Raw genomic sequence first — 23,410 nt, forward strand, 5'->3', positions numbered from 1 at the left:
AGCTGGTGTAGGGGCTGTTGGGTCTCCATATGGAACAGATGGTCTCCTGGCTGGGGCTGGTGTTGGTGTTGCAGGTTTAGCTGGAGCAGGGGCAGCTGGGTCTCCATATGGGAGGGATGGTCTCCCAGCTGGGGCTGGTGTTAGTATAGCTGGTGTAAGGGACGCTGGCTCTTCCTATGGAAAAGATGGTCTCTCAGCAGCAGCTGGGTCAGGAGCCGCTCATTTTCCTTCAGGAGGCGAAGAAGTGATGGGATCTCACCATGGTCAGGATGCTATGCTGGGCAGAGCTCAAGGGTCTCTGGGTGGAGCAGGAGGAGCTGCCTTATCCTCAGAAGGTGGGGGTGTTGGTGGCTCTGCCATACGAGGTGCTGGATCTGCACATGGGTCAGCTGGATCCAGGGCTGGGGAAAGCAGTGCTAGCAGACTGGGAGGTGATGGGAGTGAGTTGTACTCAGTCCATGGTAAAGAAGGTGTGGTTGGTGCTGTTGGAAAGGCTGGTGAGTATGGGCTGGACTCACGTGCTGGCAAATCTCCATATGGTGAAGCTGGGAAGGGGACTGCCAGTGATTTGAGAGGATCAGAGCACAAAGGTTCATCCCACGACAGAGAATCACTTTCCAGTCAAGGTGATGCTAGGGCTGAGGCCAGGGATTTAGGACAGTCAGGCTCTCCTTACGACAGGGATTCCTCCTTTGGAGGTGCAGAGGGCAAATTCCACGATAAATTGTTTAGTGGGTGGAAGCCAGGTATTCTCAGTCAAAGTTCACAGGGTTCTGATCAGATGTCAGCCCTTCATGGTGGTCCTTCAGTAAGCCAGAGAAAACAGGGACCTAGCCTTGATATTAAAGCAGGTGATTTCTTGAAGAGTACAGAAAGTACAGAAAACAGAAGACGTCATCACCTGGATGATCTGAAAGGTACGTGTTTAATTCTGTGCCACTGGTCTTTGCGTTTTGGTACAAACAAGAACAGGCTCTGGGTCCTCCATTTCGGGTGGTGCAGCCCTTTATATTTGTAGAGACTGGGAGACATGAGGCTAGAGAACACTCAGGAAAGAAGAATGTTGTGTATGCAGCCATTTGAATGTTAACAGTGGCTGCACTAGCAAGATGACAGCATCAAAACCTGTAAAAATAAGAAAACTTATGTGTATGGTGGGGGGGCTGCACATGCCTAGTGGAACTGCAAGAAGCACACAAGAAGTGTATTGTACATCCAAGGACTGTATTGTATGCAGCCAACTAGAATGTCCTTCAGTGCAGCTGGCCAACATCATCACTAAAAAAAACCCACCACAACGTGTTATGCCTGAGGTAGATGTATTTAAAAAAACCAAAACTGTCTTTTCTCCTCATTGCACTTTCTGTCAGTGCAAGACAGACTTAGCCTCTTTTCAACATTTTCTTGTCTGAACTTTCAGCTCCACGCTCTCGTGTCAACAAGCAGTTAGCTGATGTCAGAGTCCTGAAAGGGGAACCAACTGAGCTGTCGTGTGCTGTCAATAGACATGACTTAACAGGAACCTGGTTTAAGGATGGGTTAAAGGTAAGTGTCCTCTAGCCTGTTTTCTTCACTTGGTAATGCCCTGCTCTCTGACTTCACTTCTCATTGAGTATCATGTCAAGATGCCCATCCCTCTGCTCTGAGTATGGTCCTAGAAGGCCTCTGCAGGAGACTGTTTAAATATTCTGGTTAGAAACTCACCAAGATTTTTTCCACCTTCCTGCTTCAAGACATTTCCATCCTTGCCTCCTTAGGAAGCTTTGGATTTTCCTTTGTGTTTTCCATTTGAGGGTTGGAACCAGATGACCTTTATGGTTCCTTCCACCCTAAGCCAGTCTATGATTCTTTTATATAGGTGGCGATGAAATGGGGCTTTTCTTTGTGCTGCAATCCTTTTTCTTTTCTTTGGTGTGTCAGAGAGATACCCAAAAAATAAAGGAAAACCTTCAAATGATCTTCAGGCAGGCATAACACCAGAAGTACTCATTCAGATTAGTGCTTAGAATCAAGTGTAGGCATCATATTCTATATCCCAAAAGAACATTAAACAACCCAGGTCAGACTGTGGGATCTGTGTGATACTGTCAGAAGTTCCAAGGTGCCATCCTGGAGCCTGGACCAAAGTTTTAGCATTAAGAATAGAAAAAGAGGCTTTGGTGACAGTAGTATTTTAGGGGCAGAGGTACAATTAACGCTTCTATTTATGGTAATGAACTTTGATTCAAGCCTTTGTAGTGGTGAATTAGTCAGCAGGTACGTAATCCCAGGATAATATTGAAATGAAACATGTGTGACATTCATAAATGTTTCCTTTTTATTTTAATTTAAGAATGAAAGTACTCTTTATCTTTATCTTGTAGTTAACAAGCATGGAAGGAGTCACTTTGGAGAAGGAAGGTCTAGTCCACAAACTCATTATTAGCAAAGTAGAAGACATTCATGCTGGGAAGTATAGGTTTGAAGCTGGAGATATAAAAACTGAAGCTTCAATTTTTGTTGAAGGTGAGTCTGTTCAAACGACCCATGCTTTCAATGCAGAATGCTGGCCTTGCAGTGCTTGAAATGGGGCAGGTTCACTCAGGACCCATTGTTGGCTATTGGGATTTAATTGTAATTAGTATCTGGGAGATGTAACAAGCTGGTACATAAAAATGTAACTGTGGAGCCTTCGTGCAAAGCTTCTCACTATGAATTTAAAGACTTGGTGGGTGCACATATTGCTTTACTAAACCAGGCTCTTCATTCTTGTGCTGCTGATGAAAATTTGCTCCCGTGCGAAGGAGCAAATTGATGCCATAAATGCTATTTGAAAATTGTCCTGTAGCAAAGTGCACAGTGTGAAGCACTGAGTGTACAAATGAAGGTGAAGGTACATGCTTTTGCAGTGTCATGGACTGATTTGGATAAGCCCCCCAGAGAACCAAATTAAACTATTTGGAATGTATGTTTGGAATATAGAGCAGCAATGAACGGGGGAAAGTCCTTCCCTCCAAGGTTAGCCTTATCCTCTTTGATCTGCAGTTTTTAATGACCTTGCACTGTTGTTTTAGATCCTCCACAGGTGAACGAATTTCTCCTAAAAAACTTAATGAGCGTTCCTACTGTGGCCAAGGCAGGGGAGAAAGTTGTGATCAAGATCCCTTTTGAGGGCCGGCTTCCAGTCAGAGCAATGTGGCTAAAGGACAAAATAGAACTGGGAGATGACTCAAGGATTCGTGTTGATAAAACAGACACCTTCACCATGCTGTCCATCTCCAATGCAGAGAGAAAGGACTGTGGGGATTACAAAGTCAGGCTGAAGAATGACAGTGGAATCCTGGATATTGACCTAAAGGTTGAGGTAATAGGTAAGATCCCCATCACATCTACGATGGCTTCCATCATAAGGCTGAGGGAGCAGAACCAGTACTTCTGGTCACAGCCTTGCTTAAGACTACCAGCTATTCCAGGGTGAACAAGGCTGTGTTTCCAATAGATCAAGATGCAGGCAATGGTTGTTGACGTGCTACTTGCCCTTTAATGCGACACGTGTCTGGTTTCATTTTGGACAGCCTCATTAATTGAGTTTTGAATGCTGGGAGACTGTGGAAGGTAGGGCTATACACAGCAGGCAAATCTACAGACACAACATCAAGGTCAAATTCAATCCTGCCACAAATGTCTGTACTCTTTGTGCAATGCTTATGAGAACAGTCAGCCCGTGGAGCAAGGGCCTGGCTTCCTCCCTTATCAAAATTAGGAGAGTGGACATTTGAAGAGACAGCTTAAGTGCCTGGATTTCAATCTGCGAGTAGGCATATGTACCATCAGAAACTGAGTCTCTGCTGGTGAGTGAGACTGTCTGCTCCAAGCCTGGGAATGCATCTGGATCTGGAACTGAGCTGCTTGTGGTTTATCTTTCAGACAAGCCACAGCGACCTGCAGGACCCCTGAAAATTGTAGAAAGCTCTGCCAATGATGTCACCATTCAGTGGAATCCCCCGAAAGATGATGGGGGCAAACCAGTACAAAACTATGTTATTGAGAAACAGCAGGTGGGCAAGAGCGACTGGGTGACTCTGGGAGAAACCCCCAGGAGCTGCACCACGTTCACTACCAGCAAAGTGGAACAGGACATGAGTTACTACTTCAGAGTGAGAGCTGTGAATGCAGAGGGAAGCAGCGATGCACTGGAATCAAATGAGGTGGTGACAATCAGTAAAGGTGAGGAATAACTTGTTGTGATGGTGTCCCAGAACCCTATGGGAAATTCATTATCAGAGTTTCACGTCAAGAAAACTGCTTGTGTTTTGGATGTTGCTACACATTTAAACCTGAGTCATGGTTGTGAAGTGTTCACACAAATCTGGGCTTGGCAGTCATAGCCTGGGCTGCATAAAAAAGAGTGTGGTCAGTAGGTCAAGGGCAGCTCTGGGGCTCCCAGTGCTGGAGAGATGTGGACTTGTTAGAGTGGGTCCAGAGGAGGGCATGAAAGTGATCAGAGTGGTCTCAGTCAGATTTTTAAAACACACCCACATAAATACATTGGAGAAACCTGGAAGAAATGATCCAGCAGGTGTATTTCCATATCTTTCACTAGAAGCATTCTAATAATAAAACATTGATGTCTTTCTTAGCTACACCTGGTGCCCCAGATCCTCCTGAGATCGTCGGTGTCAGCAAAGACACCATCACAATATCCTGGAAAGCACCTCGGAAAACTGGGAGCTCCCGAATTTCGGGGTACATCGTTCAGAAACGCAAGATGGGCAGCATGACCTGGGTGCCAGTCAACAGTGTGCCCATAGCAGGTGGGTGGCTCACTCAAACCCTGGAACGAGTTTGAAAGGCTTGAAAAAAGGCTGAGAGCTCATCTGTGTTGAGATCAGAAGGTAGCATGTGCTGTTATATCCATCAGGTGCAGGCTAGGCTCTTCTCTGATATAGAAGAGTTTAGGATTATCCTATAAGGAAAAGCAATGTTGTCCTGTCTGTAGCTTAATAGCTCTCAAAGAATATTTTCTTTGGAATAGAATACAATGAATGTGCCTCAGAAGTGTGCATGCTCTAGGATAGGAGAAGACAAGGGAACTTGGGACTGCATTTGTACTTTACTCCTGAGGATTCAGTCTACTGTTCTGCATGGATTAAAAGTACAACATTGTCTCACTGTTTTCTGCTTGGGGAACTGCTCACTCAAGCCAACGTTCTCATTTTCTGTCTGCAGACAAGAAGCTGAAAGTAACTGATCTCAAGAAGGGTCTGCAATATGAATTTTGTGTGGCAGCTGTCAATGCTTCTGGTATGGGAGATATCAGTGCACCATCACAACCTGCCTTTGCTCGGGACTCCACAAGTAAGTGAACTGCCACCATCCTTCTGTCTTGGGAGTACCTGAATGGAGACTGGGATGTTACTGAGGAGGCAGTGTTTTCAGTGCTATGTAGAAGTATGTGAAGATAACAAATGGGGAATGTTTCATGGCTGAGCGTGCGCTGTCTGCATGAGAGAGGAATGGAAGGATTTCCTGTGTGATGTTGAAGTCAGGATATGGCGGATGCCCTGTGCAGAGTGGAGATCCAATGCACTGCAAGAACGTTGGGGATCTCAGGAAGTGACTGAAAAGAGGGTACACGTATACCAGAAAAACAGATTAAATGAAATTTCCCTTTTCAGAACCTCCAGGTAAAGTGAGGGACCTTAAGATGACCATCAGTGACAGCAGCAGTGTCACCTTGACGTGGAACGTACCTGAAGCAGAAGAGGGAAGTGGTGCGAAAGGCTACGACGTGGAGATGCGGTCTGCCAACAGCCTCAGCTGGACCAAATGCAACATTTTTCCTATAGAAACGACCACTTACAAAATTAAAGGCCTGCAAACCAAGGAGACGTACTTCCTACGTGTGAGAGCCATCAATGACTGTGGCCCAGGAGAAGCCACAGAGCTTGAAGCTTTCACTGAAGTCGTTCGTCCCGTTGGTAAGTCTCCACATCAGCTTTTATTCCTCTTCAAGATCCCTCAAAGCACAAAGAATTTTTGAGAGCATCAAGAAGTGCTCTTAGTCCAGCTCCCCATAAGTGTCCATTGCAATTTCTTTTTGCATTCGTGTCATTTTACACAGAGGATCACCCGTGTGAGGGGGTGAAGCATGCCATAGTTTTTTCCATGGCTGAGACATCAGATGTATGCAAACACTGTAGTGAACGTAGCTGAACATCCTTTCCTCTCATTTAATTAGAGTGCTAGGTAAAAAACAATAAAACATGAAAGGTGCAGTGATTAGCAAAGAACTCTGCTAGTGAATCAAGGAACTTTTTTTCTACTGTACTGCTCTTTATCAACAGCCTGCAGACAAGCTGTTGGAAAGGCTAGCACATGCACCTGAGTTGTCAGCTGATGATTATGTCATAACATAAAACTGTTTACAGTAATCACTGTCTTTTCCAGTTTTTCCCAGGTTCATAATAGACAAAACAGTGAAAAATTTCCTGCTTATAAAAGCAGGAAACGCAATTCGAGTGAATATTCCTTTTGAGGTGAGTTTTCAGATTGAAATCCTTTTTTTTTTTTTCCATGTGTACAAGACACTGGGCAAATCCTTTAATCTGCCTGTGCTGCGTATGCTTTCTGCATGAGGAAAACAGGAAAAAAGAATTCAGCTGTCACTCTTGACATTCGTGGTTTATGAGATTTATAGTTATTCAGCAACCCCAGCAAATAAAGTGCTTGGAATGCTCTCCGTCCAACCATCTCAGAGTTACCACCATCTGGAACTGATCTCCAGCTCCCTCAGAAAGCCTTTGGGGGTAGCACTTCTAGCAACATTCTCTTGACTGTGTTTGTCTTCCTGCACAGCAGGGCATAAGTTGTCACTTACAGAAATCCAGTGTGCTGTGACTTAAGGTTGGAACGAGACAGGTGAAGTCTGGGATATCAGGAGGAGTGTGGAAGGTAAAGTGTGCATACTGCTGACCCTGCTCCAACTCAGCTGCTCTTTTGGAATGTAGAGCCCAAAGATGGAGAAATAGAAATAAGCACTTCAAGGACATTTTTCTTTCTTTCAGAAACAAGCAAATGTTTTTTAAAGTAGAAAATAGAAAATACTGATGTCTGTTGGTTTTGATCTAGCAAACCTTGTTTGACAGCTGTACCTGTACTGAGAAACTCTTGAGCAGCTCTGTATCCAGGGCTCTTAGAGCCAATCTCTGATATTCCAATGCAACCCTTAGCTGTGTCATGTAGGGGTGCATTTTAATGAGGTAACAGAACTGTCATTTGGAGGCGAAGCACCTGTGCTGTAACCAGAGTTATTCTTCACAGGCACCTCCAGATTCTGTGTTGACCTGGTTAAAGGATGGAGCTTCTCTTCCAAGCCGTGCTAAAATAAGCACTCAGGATGGTACCTCCCAGCTGCTGATTAAAGCAGCTGAGTTCACTGACAGTGGCATCTATACTGTTGAGCTCACGAGTGGGACAGGGAAAAGAGAAACATTCAGCTTCCGAGTTCAAGTTACGGGTAACTATCACCTGCATTTCTGTGTTTGTGTGCATAACGGACTTACAGGTGAATATGTGGTAGGCAGTGGACTGAGTTCAGCTCTCTTACCTTTATCCACAAGAAGGGAAGGAGCCCCAGCAGTTCGGTCTAATGCAGCAGAAGCTCAGTTAGTAACAAACAAGCTTGTGCATCTGGAGAAGGAATCCAATTTTGTCCCATCTGATGACCAGGGTGTCTCCCAAAAGCTCAATCGTGAAATACGTGATGGACTTGAAGCTTTTCCTGCATCTCCTGTATTGCTTGTTTTCATCTGACAGATATCCCACAACCACCTGGACCTATTGAACTGAGAGAGAATGTGCCAAATATAGTGACAGTAACCTGGGAGCCATCAACATCTGAGAAATGGGAAAGCAATCTCTACTACACAGTCATGAAACGCGAATCACAGAAGGGCGTGTGGCACGTGGTGGGTGACCTGATCTACACCAACAAGTTCACGTACACCAGTGTGATCCCAGGCAGGGATTACTACTTCAGGGTGGTGGCAAAAAATTACTTGGGATCCAGTCGTCCATCCGACACTGCGCAGCCTTGGAGAGTTCGAAAACAAAAGGGTAAAATGCTTTTACAGATAGCCATCTGTGTGATGTTGTTGTGCTGTGTTCCTTGTTTCTACCACATTGGAATGGGTCCCTCCTCCTGTAAGCATTTAGTTGCCCAAAATGAGAGTGTGTAGAGAACACCCTAAGAAATTCCATTTTGGTAGGGAAGGATTATCATTTCTCCATGGTTGTTGTTGCAGGCCTTTGTTTCCTGCCATGTCAGGTAATTTGTGATACTCATTCCCAGCAACATCTAGGGCTTGAATTTTGCAGAAACTAATGTTTGTGGCTGCAAGTTACACTCTGGCCAGTTTGAGAAGGAACAGCAATTACAATCCACAGGTGTGCTGCATCTCAGACGATGGAGGTGCAGAATGCCAGACGTTAATTGCCGTGCTTTTGAGCCAATCCTTTGCTCTGACTTCCATCCCCATGAAGCAGCACCTGAGTGAGCGTGTGCCATGTTGTACGAGGCTTTTTTCCTTCTTCCACCAGCTGACATTCAAGTCAGACCACAGAGGTACAAGGGAGTAAATCAGAACCAGCCTCCACGATTCCTCGTCCCCCTGAAGCCTCACGTGGTGATCGCTGGCACCGAGTGCCGCATGAGCTGTGCGGTTGGAGGCCACCCACCCCCCAAAATCACGTGGTACAAAGATGGCAGAGACCTCTCCAACAATCCTTCCTACTTTGGCACAAACAACTTTGGTGTCTGCTCCCTGGTGATCTTCGGTGCTTCCAAGGCCGATGAAGGTGACTACATGGTTGAAGCCACCAATGATTTGGGCCGTGCTTTCAGCAAAGCCTCCCTCATTGTTAAAGGTAATGGTCTTTAAGCATCCCTTTCTTTCATCGTGTGGTGTCAAGGTAAACGTTTATTGTGTCAGGACGCCTTAAAAATAGTAGCCATACAGGTGTATGTATTGATAGGAGCAGTATCCTGAGATGCAGAATGTGTCTGGACTGCTTTATGGAACTTTTAATTAACCTACAGAGTGGTCAAAGTGAAACAGAAATGGAAAGGCAAATGTGGAAAAAGAAAAATACTTGATTTCCTCATGAGTGCAGCAGTTTGGATTGACATTGAGCAAATCTCTTAGGAATAAATATCCAGACTTCATTTAATAAGGTAGTATCTATGTTAGATTTCTCTACAGTGAAGAGATGCAGGAAAGAAGACTTGGGTGGTAGGAAGGTGAAACAGAGAGAGAGAAGCTGGGGTTGGTTGACCAAAGGCAATGAGAAGGGAAGAGTGACTCTAAGTTGGCCGGAGTCAACGAGGGTCCTGATGTGGGTGCAGAATGAGCGCCGTTGGCCAAGGGTGAATGGACTTATGGACACATTTCATGGGCAGTTCACTCAGTTCATCATGAAATATCCTTCAGTTTGAGACATGTTTCTGTATGTAGGTCAGGATGCTTTGGTGAGATTGTATGAATGGAGAAATGGGTCAAATAAATCTCAGATGCTGGTCCTTTTGACCCTCCAACATTTGAGGATTATGCCTGTCAGCCCGTTCCCCTGCTGAGTTACTTCTCTTCCTCTTACTTTCAGACTCCTGCCTGTGACAGGACCTTCCTGAAACCTCCTCTGCACTCCAGTGTGAACAAGGTTTTCTCTGAGCACTGGCCCTGCACAAAGGCTACGTGTCTGTTTTCAGATGTGCAATATAGTCTGAGTGCTTTTTCAGATCCAGTAGTTGCATTTTGAACAGGATGCTGCATCGTAGTCAAAACGGTGGGGAAAAGCTTTGGGAATTGTGTGATCCTGATTTTCTTCTACGACCTTTAAAATACAAATGAGAAGCTTCCGAAACTCTGAAGATGAGAGGGAAAAACAATTGGCCAAAACGAGACTTTGTGTGGAGAAGACAGGTGTGAGACCATCTCACCTCTCACTGCTCGGGCTGCTGGCTTTATCTGTGTAAGAGCAATTCTCAGACAGGGCAACATGAGCCTGTGCTACTGGCAATGAAAGTGGGTGGACAAGAATGAATGGAAATGTAGACCCAGTTGTATCTGCGTGAGCAGATCAGCTACAAAAAAGGATGTGGCAGTGCTGAGCTGCCACATTCATGTCACCTTTGAAACGTAGCTGTCCCTGCCTCGTGGCATCCCTAGAATATTACTGCTTAATGCTAAAAGAGGTTAAAAATCTTTCATGTTTGACCAGAAGTACGGAGTACAACCAAAGGTCCTCTGCTATGGCTGGAGGATTCCATCACTGAATGGAGAATGAGACTGCAAAGCCAAAACGTGCTGGTGACCACACAGTGCCTTGGAGCTTTGGCACCACAACAGTTTCCGTGACAGCATCTCAGAGAATAGGAGAGTCTTAAAGCCACTGGGTCCTCAGACAGCCAGTGCAACATTTATATGGGGCTGAAATGTTTTTTGGTTATATTTTGTACAATGTTGTACAGATGTAGGAACAGCAGATCGTTACATTAAACAGTTGTTCAGTAAAATTACAGTGTTTCAGTGTAAAATGTGTTCGTTTTTTTGGGAAGGAGGCCCAGCCACTTCTGAATGCTAATCCAGCTCCATTAGAACAGCATTTTCACATTCAGTGCCTGTATATTTCTTGCAAAGCTGAGTGATAAACACCAGCGAGGTCTCACTAGCTTTGGATTTACTGGTGCTGATGAGATCCTGTAGGGCTGAGCAGTGAATGTGTGGCATTACATTTGCTATTCTTGGCTGGCACCTGCAGCAGTCACGCAGTTGCTGGCATAGCAGAGAGGAATCGTGTTGCTCAGGCAGCGCTGCTAAAACCCTCCTGCATTCCTTGTGCTGCTCATTCGCTGTTGGCTTCACACGAGGATCTCATGCTGTGGTCCCTGTGGGCTGGCAAACCACTCCTGGCACCTTGATGGGGCTGAAAGCGTGCTGCTGTTTGGTGACATCTAGAGAAATTACTACAACCCGTTCTGCAGCCCTTCTGCTATCGCTCTTTGCAGTAGGGCTGTGACTTTGGGAGATGGTAGCTGCGGAGCTGAGCAAAATCTGACCACTCCTCGTGCTGGGAAAAGCTTGTTACAATCTGTCCTCCAGGTTCCTCAGACCTTCGTGTTGCTTGGGGCAGAGTGGGGCTGCTGGGGTGGCACTGCTTTATGTGATAGAAGATCCTGTTAGGGCAGAAAGCAAGTCCTGGGGTAGGACTGGAGCCACAGCTGCCATCTTCTGTACCTCGTGCCCTGGGGGTGGGCAGGGAGCAGCAGCTGTTGGAGTGGCCTCTGTGCTCCTCTGCACAGCTGGTCCCATCCCTCCATCTCCAGGGAGAGGAGCTGTAGGACTGCAGAGCCCTCCAGGGCTGCCCTGCAGAGAGGGATTTCCAACCCTGAGGGTGTTTGCAATTCCATCTTCAGAGGCACAGGGTGCTTCAAGCTCTGCTACCCACCATAAGGATAAGAGCTGCCACTGGCACGTCTTAGCAGTTGTTGAAAGGCTGAACATCTCCTTCCTGGATGATGAAGACGGCGCCAAGTTAGAACTTATCTGCCTGAGGGTAGGAGCGTCCTACAGGGGCATCTGGATGTGCTGAGGCCAATGGGATGAACTCCAACAAAACCCAGCGCTGGGTCCTGTGCTTTGGTGACAACGACCCCATGCACTGCTGTGGGCTGGCAGCCCAAGGGGTCACAGTTAGCAGAGCCAAAAGGCCAGCACTGAAATGGAAGAACCAAAGTGACCAGAAGGTCAGCAACCTGCTATGGCTGACACCTGCCTTCCCTGAGCCTCACTGGTGCTGCTGGCTCCTCCTCACCCTCAGCAGGCACAGCCTTCTCCAGCAGATGCACATTTACATGACAGACCCAGAGGCACTGACCTGGGAAGTTCTGTTACCCTGCAACTGACATTTCCTCCTATTTGCTTGCTCCCGTGCAAGCAAAGCTGCTCTGTAGCCCAAACCTTAGGTCTGAGCGATGCCAGCCCCTCCAGGTGCCCCACATGGTGGTTTCAGGAGCTGCTGGCTTGTGCAGATCTTCCTTTTCAGTGCTGGCAGCTTGGCATTTCTCCCCACCTTGTCTGTGCCTGCAGTTCCTTGGTGAGGACAGGCGTTGCCCACTGCTGTTCTCTGCCCACTGCTCCTTTTCTCAACCATTCACAACCCTGCAAGAAAAAAAACAAAACAGCTTTCCCTGCCCTCTTTCCTCTCATCTTCCAAATCTCTGGCAGCAGCAGCCAGCAGGGCCCTCCATCCCTGATACAGGCCAGCAGTGGGCTGTGCTTGTTCTGCTTCCTCGGGCTGCTGCCTGCCATGCTGTGCCTGCAGCCAGTCCTCAGCCCTGCTGTGGCACATCCTGGCCTCGTTCTCTCCCATTGCATGGTGAGCAGATGAAAGCCAAGCGGGAAGCGTAATTTATAGGTAGCTTGAAACTGAGTTTTGGCAGGGCAAAACACGCCAAAAGATGAAGCAATTCCTGGGGAGCCGCGCTCATACTGGTTATCAAATGATGCTTGAAAGGCTCAGTAATGCAAGAGGAGAATTGAGTTGCTCAATTCCAGCAGAGGATAAACTCTATGACGGACACGTGTTTGGGAGCAGGAGCTGATAGCTTGCTTTTGAAAACTCGTCTGGCAAGGCAAATCACAGCTTAATGTCTGGGTCCCGAGGTTGGCGGAGCTGCAGAGCACCTGTGCACACGCACATGCCTCGGCAGGGCTGCTCCACCTCCTCCCGCCCTGCTGGGAGGCTGCCCTGGCCGCCTTAAAGACAACCAAACACGAGCAAGCTTTGCACCCGTGACCCCGAGATCCCGTGGGCTGCCTGCAGCTGCTGCAGCATCCTCAAGGCTGCGCAGTCCGTGGGTGTGCAGCATGGCCTGGGAGCCTGCTTTGCCTCTTGTGTGCTGGTGTTGGACTGTGGGTGCCTGGAGCATCCCTGCCTGTGCTCCTTTTGGCCATGAAGCGCCGCAGTCCTGGCTCTGTGCTGCCGTAGGGCTGCAGGGCAGCAGAGGAGCTCAGACAGGGAGCTTCAGCTGCCTGCAGGGGGAAACTGCCAGGAGGTGAGGCGTCCAGTAGGGCTGTCCAGAAAAACTGCATTAAAGCCCATAAAGGTTCTGATTTTGTTTCGTTTTATCCTGGCTGACATCAGAGGTTACAAATTCTTCAGGGCTGCTGCTAGTTAATAACACCTGGAACATCCTTTCTGCTTTTCTACATCAAACATTTGTATAAAACATCAGACTGTTTTTGTTACAAGAGGAAGATGAGGCACTTTGATCTACAGAGGGAAGGTAAGGGGTTTTGTTTTTTTTCCAGCCATTCCTAAGCAGCAGAGCAGTCCTTAATGATTTAATTTTAATAAAATTAGCTGTGTATTTCAACCTCAGCAGTTACCGGGTCTTTAAAGAAAAGAGAAACTGCTTTTTGGTGTTACAGAAGTGGTGAACCCAGCTTGCAGCCTTGGCATGCTCACACTGCAGGTCTCCATCCTTCAGTTTTGCAGGAAGGGTGAAGAAATGTTATAAAGCCCAGCAGCAGCCACATCCAGCTGCCATCCTGCCCGTTCTCCAGATGATGTGGCTGATTTTGTAGCTAAAGCCACCATGTGTGGCAGCTTGGCTGCACAGTGTTCATCTCAGGCCATTCTATGCCTCCATGACTTCTCCAAGGCCCTCTCACTTCCATGGGTAAGAACAAGTGACGCTGTACAGAAGCTGAAGCAGAAGCAGCTCTGACTGAAAAAGCCTTTATGATAAGAAAGGTGCAGCCCTGGGATCAGAACATCCCCATCCTCCAAGAGATCCAAACCTCCGCTGGGCACGGGCTGGAGCGGCCTGGCTGCCATTGGGGTGAGCCCTGCTTTGAACACAGGGATGGACCAGGACCCTCAGAAGTCCCTTCCAACCTAAAACCTTCCATGATTTCCCCCCTGGACAGCAGGGACACACACAGCCGTGAGGCAGCTCAGCGCATCCAACCAAGCCTTGACAAAGGAGGTTGCCCTGGGCAGTGACATACAGGTTTGGGCAACACAGGAGATGGATGGAGCAGTCACAAAGCCCACAGCTTTCTCCACACCTGCACAGGCATCTTGGTTCACTGTCACAGGGAGGAGCTGTGCTGTGCTGCGCTCCAGGGCTGTGGGTGCCACGTATCACAGAATATCACATCTCCCACCTCCTCCTCCCATCTTTTGTACTGATACCCACGAGCTGCCCGCATGCCCAGCTGCACATTGCCTTCAAAAATCTGCTGTCCCTGTTTAGTCTGCAAGGGGACGTGGAAATACCTGCCCAAAGCTCAGCTCACTGAGGGCTCTTCATGGAAAGCAGACGCAGTGAAGTGTGACATGTGGATCAGCCTCAAGTCTTGTCTCAAGATGAGCTCCCTTCTGATCAGTAGCACTGTAGGTTTCACTATTAAGAGAAGCAGTCTCTTTAAATAATAACGTGAGCAGCACAACTCACACAGATCTTCTGCTTGCTGCTCGTTCACAGCAGTTTTTATTTAACGGGTTTCAAGATTTATTTAGACACGGGGTTGAGCTTCTGGGTCATCCACCTCATCCTTCAGGGCCATTGCCACGCAGATCCCATCCCATGGATGTCAATAACATCCCATGGTGTCTGAGCTCTCTCCGCATCCCTTCCCCACGCCGTGTCCCCGTGCCCCAGCCCACCATCGGTGCCCTCTGTGCCACAGACACGTGGCCACGCACAACCCCTGGGCAGTGCTCACCGCCCTCCTCCGCTCTCCGTCGCACCCCGGGTCCACCCCCCACTTCAAAGAGCTGGGTGACGCTGGGACCTGTTGCTAAATCATTACATAAGCTGTCCTGCCAGGTTTCCTCCCCCACCAGAAACGCAAAGGATTTCACAACCGCGTGGAATCGAGCGCATCCTCGCGCCATCGACGCGCACACTTCCCTGCCTAAATTTGGCCCTGTCATCTCTGTTCCTTCCCTGGTGGGAACAAACTCTCCCTTCCCTGCAGCATTTCTGAGCTGGGGCAGGTCGCTGTGAGCGCAGAGAGCTGAGGAGGAGTGCGGGGATCTGCCTGGGTTGAGATGGCTGTCGGCCTCCCTGCCAGGCTCTCCAGCTGCAGAGGCACTGCCAGCTGTTGGCTGCACTGCATTTCTGGGGCTGAGCACCTCTCCCGAGAAGAAAGGCTGAAGGAGTCAGGCTTGTTCAGCCTGGAGAAGGGAAACCTCTGGGGAGACCTCACTGTGGCTTTGCAGGACCTGAAGGGAGCTTACAAACACGGGTAGAGCGACGGTCTGACAGTGGTAGGAAATGGGGAGATGGTTTTAAACTGAAAGAGGGCAGATTTAGATTTGATGCCAGAAGGGAATTCTTTGTGGCACAAGCTTCCCAGAGAAGCTGTGGGTGCCAGGCTGTGCAGAGCCCTGGGCAGTCCAAGCTGGTGGTGGCATGGAGCTCATGGCAGGGATTGGCACTGAGGGACTTTAAGGTCCCTTCCAACCCAACCATTCGATGCTTCCACAAATTCTGGCAGCATCACCTCCAGACACGGTGCCCCAGCCCTCCCTCCAGCCAATCCTGGGGCATCTGGCAGGACCTGAGCTGACTGCTTTTACAGGGCACCATCCAGGCTGCACTCGTGCACCCCACAGAGCCTCTGGAACGCACTCCTATGTTGTCTCAGGGGTTGGCAGTCTGGGCTCTTCTCATTTCCACACCCCAGACACAACCAAACACTGTCCCATGCTTTTTGTTTGGGCTGCAGGTGACCAGAACAACAATGAGCTTTGCAAGAAGGGTCCCAGATGTTATGGTACAGTGTGAAGCATTTCCCTCCCTGTGCCTCTCCTTCACCCTGAGCTGTGCATTGCCTGGCAGGGAATGGGAGAGAGGCAGCAGGAGATGGGCAGCACCTCAACCAGTTTGGTGGAGGCTCCTCGGATGAGGTGGGGACACAGGGAGATGAAAGCTGGGTGGACGCAGCAACTTGACAGCCTGATCCTCAAGGGGAGCTCAAAGCTTCTTCCGTCTCCATCATCACCATCATCATCATCATCATCATCATCATCATCCCCTCCCAGACGCCTCCTTGGTGCCTGCCCTGCCCCAACAGCTCGATGCTCGCTGACCAAGGCATGGTCAGAATTGTGAGATTGTTGCTCATCAGAGGTGAGAGCTGGGATGGAATGGTTTGGTAGAGGAAGGCCAGGTTAGGGAGGGGCAGAAGGAACAAGGAATACCCTCAGCCTCGATAGCGATGAGTGAGAGCACCTGCAGTTTCTGCACATCAGGAGTGGCCTCCAGCTCACAGACATCCTGCTCTGTGTGTCCCCTTGTGTGAACTGTGTGTGCCACGTGCCATGAACGGGGCAGCAAAAGCAGCGACCCAGGAGCCTGGGCCCGTGGAGATACAGCTGGCAGCGAGGGCTGGGAGCAGAGCCTGGGATGCAGGAGGGAAGGATGGGAGAGGTCTGGGAGAGCCGTATGGGAAGGGGAGCTGAGGGACCCCGCAGCTCTGTGCAGCCCCTTCACATAGGATGGTACAGACAGAGGGAACTGGATCTGCCAAGGTTAATTCCTGTGAGGGCAAAACAATTCACCACAAAAGCGGTGAAGCAGAGAAGCAGTGGGAGCTCCACCAGAGCTCAGCTGGGTAAAGTTTGGAGCAACACAGCTGAGCTGGTGCTGCTTTGGGCTGAGGGTCGGCTCCTCTGTGTTAATTACTCCATCCATCCGTCACAACACACCTGAACCAAGCATTGATTTTGTTCCCAGCTGCTTTATCTTCACTGCACAAAGCTTTCTGCACTGCTCTCTGTCAGCTGCCCTGCCTTTCTATGGAGGGCTTTTCCTTCCCTTTAGCACATAAGCTCCCATCCATGCTGATAGGTTTGCTAAGGGCGCTGTCAGCATCTCATCCACCACCCAGAAAACAGCGCGGTGCCACGTGCGCAAGAAGCACCTTCTGATGCCCCAGTAGGGGAGAACCTTCCACAAGGGGCCGAGCGAAACTGAGGCTTTGAGCATGAGGAGAGCAGGTTTTCCTCCGGGAGGAACCTCGCCGGGCTCGGGGAATCTCAGCATTTTGCTGGTAAATGCGCCGCATCCCCGGCTCTGCTCCGTCCGCCCCTTCGCTGAGCACCGCGGGGCAGCAGCCGAGCGAGGAGCTGCGATGCACAGCAGGGCTGCCCATCGGGGGCGGCTGCGTCGCCCCGGCGGATCTTGCAGCCATCTGCAGGAACCTTCCACTCAGGAGCGCCTGACAAGTTCGAACAGAAAGCCCCGCACCGCTCTGGGAGCAGCATTGGGCCAGCGAGCGCTTTGATTGCGATCAGCCCAGCTGGCAGGAATCCCAGGCACTCGCACAAAAATGCTTTGAAGCGGCCAGATGCACAAAGGTGTGTCCCTGCGAGCGTGTGGGGCGCGGAGCCGTGATTCACGGCATCGCCATGCGGCGCTCAGGGTGCGCGCACGCAGCGCTGAAGGGCCGCGTTCCCCCCCCCACCTCCCCGTCCCCATCTGCCTGTTTTGGGGTTGAACTTTCCAACGTTCTGCCCGTCGCTCCCCAATCCCGGCTCGGGTTTTTCTTCCTTCTCGGCCTCCCCGTACCGCCGCGGTGCCTGCGAGCTCCAGACAGGGAGGCAGACAGGGAACGCGCTCCAGGCGCTTGCAGAGTAAGCTGCGCTGCACCGGGCTTGCTGGGATGACACTCACCGTGCCCTGCTAAGTAAGCATCCGTGATTCAGAGCAGAAGCAACACAGTGGCGCAGCAAACTCCTTTATTTAAGTACCTTTTGCTCTTTCAGAGTCGGGTTTGGGATCTCTTGCAGAATCCTGGGAGATTCCCTCCCTTGGGCTAAACAATGCAAACTCACCCTGAAGAAACCATTGTTTCTTGAAAGCCTCTGGAAGCTCCCATGCCTGCCCCGGCCCTGCAGCCCAGCTCAGCAGTTCGGGCAGGTTATGAAACAGGGCAGATGCCGGAGCAGCATTTCTATTATCCGCCAGCAAATGATGGGATGCTGTAACCGCTCTGTTCTCCCGTGCAGGGATGGGGTGAGGGCTGCTCCTCGCCGAGGGGGAAATGACATTACAGGTTTGCAAGAGCTGGACATTTTGTGCAGAAGCCACCTGACGCTGACAGCCTGTCATTGATTTGCGAAAGCATCGCTTGGCATCGATAAGAAGCTTTCAGGAGAAAGAAGTGGGGCACAGGAAAGCAACAACGCTCAGCTTTTGCTTTGCTGTTCTTTAACCGGAGAGGGAGCACAGTGGACACAGCAGAAAGTCCTTCTTGTGTTGCTTGGGCACTGTGGTCTTGGGCATGGTCTAAGACCATGGCTGTGTGACAGAGCTCGTCCCTTGGGTGAGGCGTTGGGACCCTGGGGAACCAGCAGTGATTCGACTCCAGGTGCTCTTGTTCTGAGTCTCAGTGAGGGATCCAGCATCTGTGAGCTGACAGCACCAGGCCTCTGGGTGCTGTTCCCTCAAGTGTTGGGGTTTTCTTTAGTGAGAAAACTCCATGGCACAGTAATCTGTTCCTCCTGCCCCTGTCCTGTGCTGAGGGGTCCCAAGAAGCCTCAGCTCCACATGTCTTCCCCTTGGCCTCCCTCCTCTATCACTGCCCATGGCTGGGCAGGAGCACTGTCAGCACTGCTGTGACCTGAAATCTCACCAACTTTAAGGGGTTTGAGTCTCTGCATAGGACTCCACAGCAATGAGAAACCTCTCAGAGCCAAAACTCAATGTGTGACTCCTCATCTTGCTGCATCCTTTTGTATTCTTCTTGCAAAAAGTCCTCACTTCCTCCATGCTACCCCAAGCCACTTGCATAGATGGCCCCAGTGCTTTGCCTGGAGGCTGTCCTGACTCATCCATGGGGGAAAGCCAGGCTGTAAGGCAGTCACTGCCAATGGTGTGACCCCTGTTGGGAAGGGGTCTCATCCCCAGAACATTGGCTGGCTGCGGGGGTCCACAAAACCCCCGTTAGGCGCAGTGCAGATCCTGGGATCTGGAGGCTGGGTTTGCAGCTGTGCAGGTAGAGGGTGAAGAGGTGGACAGACAAAGTTGGGAGCATCACCCAGATCCCCCATTGGAACAGGGCATGGCGTGCAGCACTGCTCCTCTGACCCTCAGTGCTGCCTCCCAGCACGGCCATCCGCACGCCCTCAGCACTGGGGCACCATTTCAACCCAACTTGCACCCAGGGGATGAAACGCCACGAGCAAGCAGTGTGGGAGACCCTCCGGCCCACCACTCCGCACCCACCCAGCAGCACCCACCCCTCTCCCACCCTCACCCCCTTTTTCCTCCAGGATTCCCCCATCCTGGGGGGCAGAGCTGGGGGTGAGGGCAGCAGAGCCGTGTGCCCTGCAGGGCCGTGAGCGGCGGCGGCGGCGGGGAGCGTGTGGGTGTGTGCAGGCAGGGCTGTATATCCAGTCTGGCAGAGGGTGTGCCTGCTCACACGGCGGGGAGCAGAGCTGGGAGAAGGAGCCCTGAGACACGCTGGGCTTGGGGACGTATGGCAAGGAGGGGTTCGGGAGATTAACCCCAAAAAGAGACGCGGTCGCTGTGGCATTGCGTGGTGCGCGTGGTCAGGTGCAGAGCAGCTCCCCGTCCCCTGCGGTTTGCAGCCATGCTTCACTCTCCGCTGAAAACGGCGTTGGCATATGAGTGCTTCCAAGACCAGGCCAGCTCCACGCTGGCCCTGCCCTCGGATCACAAGCTGAAAACGAAGGGCACGGGAAAGCAGCGGGTCCAGGAGCAGGTGATGATGACGGTGAAGCGGCAGAAGCAGAAGTCGTCGGTGTCATCGAGCGTGGGACACTCCAACAGAGGTACCATCCCCTGTGGGGTCAGGGCAGCTGCTGTGGCTGCTTCTGCTGTGAGCTTCTGTGGGGTTTGGTTTATGGGGGACAGAGCGGTTCGTGTCTCTCGTGGCGTACCCCCATGACCCCCACGGCTGGGAGATGCCGGGGTCTGTTGCATGGGATGGAAGATCTGTGGTGTGCGGATGGGTGCAGTGCCACAGCACAGTGGGGCTGAACTGCTCGTGTCCCCATGGCTCTGGGACGTGTTGGTACACTGCTCCTACCCTTGTTGTTCCCAGCTTCAAAGCTGGAGCAGCCGCCTACAGCTCTGCTCCTCTGCAAGCATCCTGTCCTGCAGCTTCACCCCTCCTGTGTGCAGCCAGAGCTCCCAGCATCGCAGCAATGCCTGCACACAGGACACAGACCCGAGCTTGGGATGTGCCTCCAGAGCTCCCAGTGTGTCCCCATTTGAAGGCTGACAGCAGTGCAGTGGGGATGCTCTGCAGCCCCCTCTGTTCTGAGATGGGCAAGGCAGGGTGCAGGCACCGTGCAACTGCTCCACCTCTGTGCACAGGGCTTGTGCGAGTGCTCAGCTGTGTCCTGGAACCAGGTTTCCTACAGGAACACCTTTCTCCGTGTCTCAAAGCTTGGCAAAGGATTTTTTTCACTGTTCTCATATCAGGAGAAAGCTAATTTGGAGGGCAGCCCAACTTCCACCAGTCAAGAGCTGCAAACTCAGGTGGGCGCAGCAGCCACAACACAAATCCCCCCTGACTCGGAGCTGCTTTCACCAGCGGCTGCGGTGAGCTCACTGCTCCAGCTGAGGCAATGGGAAGAGCAAAGCCTGGGGCCTTGGGGTGCAGATGGCAGCTGGAGCCGAGTCCTTCAGCTCTCCCAGAACATGGGGATGTGTTTGCAGAAAATCCAGGTGAGCTGGCGATGACAAGTTGGCGTCAGGAGGATCAGGAGGCAGAACCCAGCACTGGGGGGCAGGTTTGCCAAGGCAATGTTCCCATAGGAGCCCTCCTGGATGCATGCATTGTGCTTGCAGAGATAGAGGGGATGGGGAAGCTCTGCAGGACATCTGCTGCTGCTGCTGTCCATGTGAGGAAGGCCAAGAGGCAGAGGGGGATTGTTCTGCTCAGAGAGGAGCCCAGGTGAAAACTCTGGGAAAGAAATAAAGCAAAGCAAATTCCCAAGCTGCCCGTCTTTACTCAACAAGCTCAACCTAAACCCATCCTCCAGACACTTTTGGGAACGTCTGGGAATGGGAATTGCGTGGAAATGTTCCACTCTGGTGTCTGCGTCCCAGGGAAGCTGAGTCACATCCCACTCCCAGCAGCTGCCTCCATTCCCACGGCAGGTTCAGGTGCCCTCCTGGTGCCCCACAGGTGGCTCAACCTGGAAGCTGCAGTGCCAGAGGGGCTCCCAGAAGGACAAGGAGTTCCCATTTATTTCTATTCTTTCTTTTGGACCCTGAGACGGTCAGGCTGAGCTTTCAGAGCACAGCATTGAGCCACGTTGGCTTTTGCTGCTGGTTCTGAGGCCAGCTGAGCAGACCTAGGGAGAAGAGTTAATGTTTCTTACAAAGAGCCGCGAGGAGCCATTGGGATCTGCTAGCAGCTCTGCTCATCTGTGTCCAAATGCTCCTCCAGCATCAGCTACATGCATCCACACGTGATTTCTCAGAGATGCTTCCCAGTAAGATGTGGGATTGGCAAAACATCCTGATAAACCTTTGAGCGCTGTTCCTTCTGCATGCAGTTCCCTGCGTGTCTCTGTTTGGGTATCAACCCAGGCCACTGCGTTTTGAGACCTGGTTTGAGCAGGAGAGCTGAGCAGAGCCTTCTGCTGCTTCAGGAATGCATGCACCCCTGCCTGCAGGGTGGGGAGCGCAGGCGTGCATCCCACTGCATGCAGCAGGGATGGGAGGTGTGGCATCCCACAGTTGGTGTTTCTGTGGAGCAGATGTTCTCTTAATATCCTGCTATCAGTATCTACCTAAAATCCACTTGGCTGACTGGAGAACAAGGAGCTGTGGCCGTTGTCTGAAGGTCCTGATGTCGCCCCCTGCATGCACAACCACGGGGCGTGGGCACAGCCCCAGCAGGGCAACGTGACCCAAACTGGTGTTGTGTGTGTGCTGGGCTTCTGCTCTGTGTCTGGGAACGATGCAGATTTCCATGGGAAAATGAATGTGGTGTCACAGCAGGGGAAAAGGGCAAACCAAGCTGAACTGAGTCCTCCTGGCCATCTCAACCTAATTGGGGTCATTATGTTGATGTGCACAAAGAGGTGTTTGTGACCATGGAGTGCTGGGAAGTTTGCTGTCACCTTCCCCCACTGCGAGACGATTCAGTGAAAGCTCTGCCACGAACCTTTCCGATTATTGAGCAAAGCAAAACATCCAACCCTTCAGCTCATAGGCCAGAAGGCAAAAACGCCATCTGGTCACTCCTGCGTGAATCTCAGCTTCTGGGGTTCCTCCAGCACTTCTCTCCTAGGAGGCATCATGCTTTGTGCTTCCCACAGGCCTTCTTCTCTTACTACTTTTTTCCTATGTTTAATCATCCTCATTGTTTTAAAGCTGTGCATGGTTTATTATTGAACCTGTCTAGCCTGCACTACCAGTGACGGGTTCTTGTCTTGCCTTTCCCTGCCACTGATTAATGTTTATTAATATGCCTCCATTGCCACAAAGCTCCCTGTTAGCTTCATGCGTCCGGCTGAAGCCTTCTGTTGTGCTCAACAAATGGCTCTCCTGACATAATTCTTCTCCTCACCATCAGTCTTTTAGCTTTAAAAGGGTATAAAGTTGCCTTTGAAGAATGCAAATAACTCAAGAGGGTCCCACAGCTCAGGCACAGCGCGCTGTAGCAAGGTCTCACTTTGCTCTGTGATGATCACTAATAGATGACTGATGACAGAGAGGGGGGCACAGCCGGCATGTGGTGGTGCTCACAGCATTCAAGCGAAAGCTCTTCAAGGCATAGAACCATGGGATGGTTGGGTTGGAAGGGTCCTTGCAGCCCCCCAGCCCCATCCCTGCCATGGGTTGGCTGCTCACCAGCTCAGGCTGCCCCAGACCCCATCCGTGTCCTTGGGCACCTCCAGGGTTGGGGCACCCACAGCTCTCTGGGCAACCTCTTGCATTCCCTAGCTGCTGCAGTTAGTTTTTATGCCCATGAGCTCTCTCCCTGATTTAATGGAGGTTTTAGATTGACCAGTTTTCTCTGGAGACTGTTTGTTTTTATCCCCAAGTCGCAGGACCGGTGAGCACCTCATGCGGTCTTTCTCCTTGAGGCAGTTAAGCTGAGGAATATCCCTTCTCTCCCCTCGGGCTGCTTGCACACATCCCAGCTGCCCCTCAGGAAGAATCAGGCAGAGAGCTGTGTAAACTTGCAGGACAAAGCAAAGCCACCTCCGCCATAAAATCACTGGGTTCTACCTGGCCTTCAGACCAAGCGACAAATCACAGTGCTGCGGTGGCAGGGAAGTGCCTTCTCAAACCAGCAAGGCAGCTTTGAACGTTTGAGGTTTCTATAATTATATATTTACAAGCTCTTGTATACAAGTTCTTGGAGGT

The 23,410-nt window shown here is 50.7% G+C and overlaps 2 protein-coding genes across 12 annotated transcripts in view; both read left to right on the forward strand.

Moving 5' to 3' along the window:
* Nucleotides 1-10,555, forward strand: part of IGFN1 (immunoglobulin like and fibronectin type III domain containing 1) — a 28,868-nt gene extending 18,313 nt beyond the window's left edge. For 8 of the 11 annotated variants that reach the window (XM_042887134.1, XM_042887138.1, XM_042887139.1 and 5 more), the window contains 13 exons: nt 3-917; nt 1,421-1,545; nt 2,364-2,505; nt 3,054-3,350; nt 3,907-4,206; nt 4,620-4,793; nt 5,209-5,337; nt 5,658-5,960; nt 6,430-6,518; nt 7,303-7,498; nt 7,798-8,097; nt 8,581-8,907; nt 9,640-10,555. In XM_042887134.1, coding sequence (XP_042743068.1) covers nt 3-917; nt 1,421-1,545; nt 2,364-2,505; nt 3,054-3,350; nt 3,907-4,206; nt 4,620-4,793; nt 5,209-5,337; nt 5,658-5,960; nt 6,430-6,518; nt 7,303-7,498; nt 7,798-8,097; nt 8,581-8,907; nt 9,640-9,653 — 3,311 coding nt within the window. In that variant the 3' untranslated portion in view covers nt 9,654-10,555. The remainder of the gene's footprint in view (nt 1-2; nt 918-1,420; nt 1,546-2,363; nt 2,506-3,053; nt 3,351-3,906; nt 4,207-4,619; nt 4,794-5,208; nt 5,338-5,657; nt 5,961-6,429; nt 6,519-7,302; nt 7,499-7,797; nt 8,098-8,580; nt 8,908-9,639) is intronic. The other 3 variants (XM_042887144.1, XM_042887145.1, XM_042887142.1) reach the window with 2 other exon arrangements.
* A 9,078-nt stretch (nt 10,556-19,633) lies between these two features.
* PKP1 (plakophilin 1) overlaps nt 19,634-23,410 on the forward strand; it is a 33,128-nt gene continuing 29,351 nt past the window's right edge. The window contains exon 1 of the mRNA XM_042887160.1: nt 19,634-19,851. Coding sequence (XP_042743094.1) covers nt 19,650-19,851 — 202 coding nt within the window. The 5' untranslated portion in view covers nt 19,634-19,649. The remainder of the gene's footprint in view (nt 19,852-23,410) is intronic.

This window comes from Lagopus leucura, unplaced genomic scaffold (genome assembly GCF_019238085.1).
Source record: "Lagopus leucura isolate 7727_CA_CO unplaced genomic scaffold, USGS_WTPT01 Super-Scaffold_100073, whole genome shotgun sequence".
Lineage (NCBI taxonomy): Eukaryota > Metazoa > Chordata > Aves > Galliformes > Phasianidae > Lagopus > Lagopus leucura.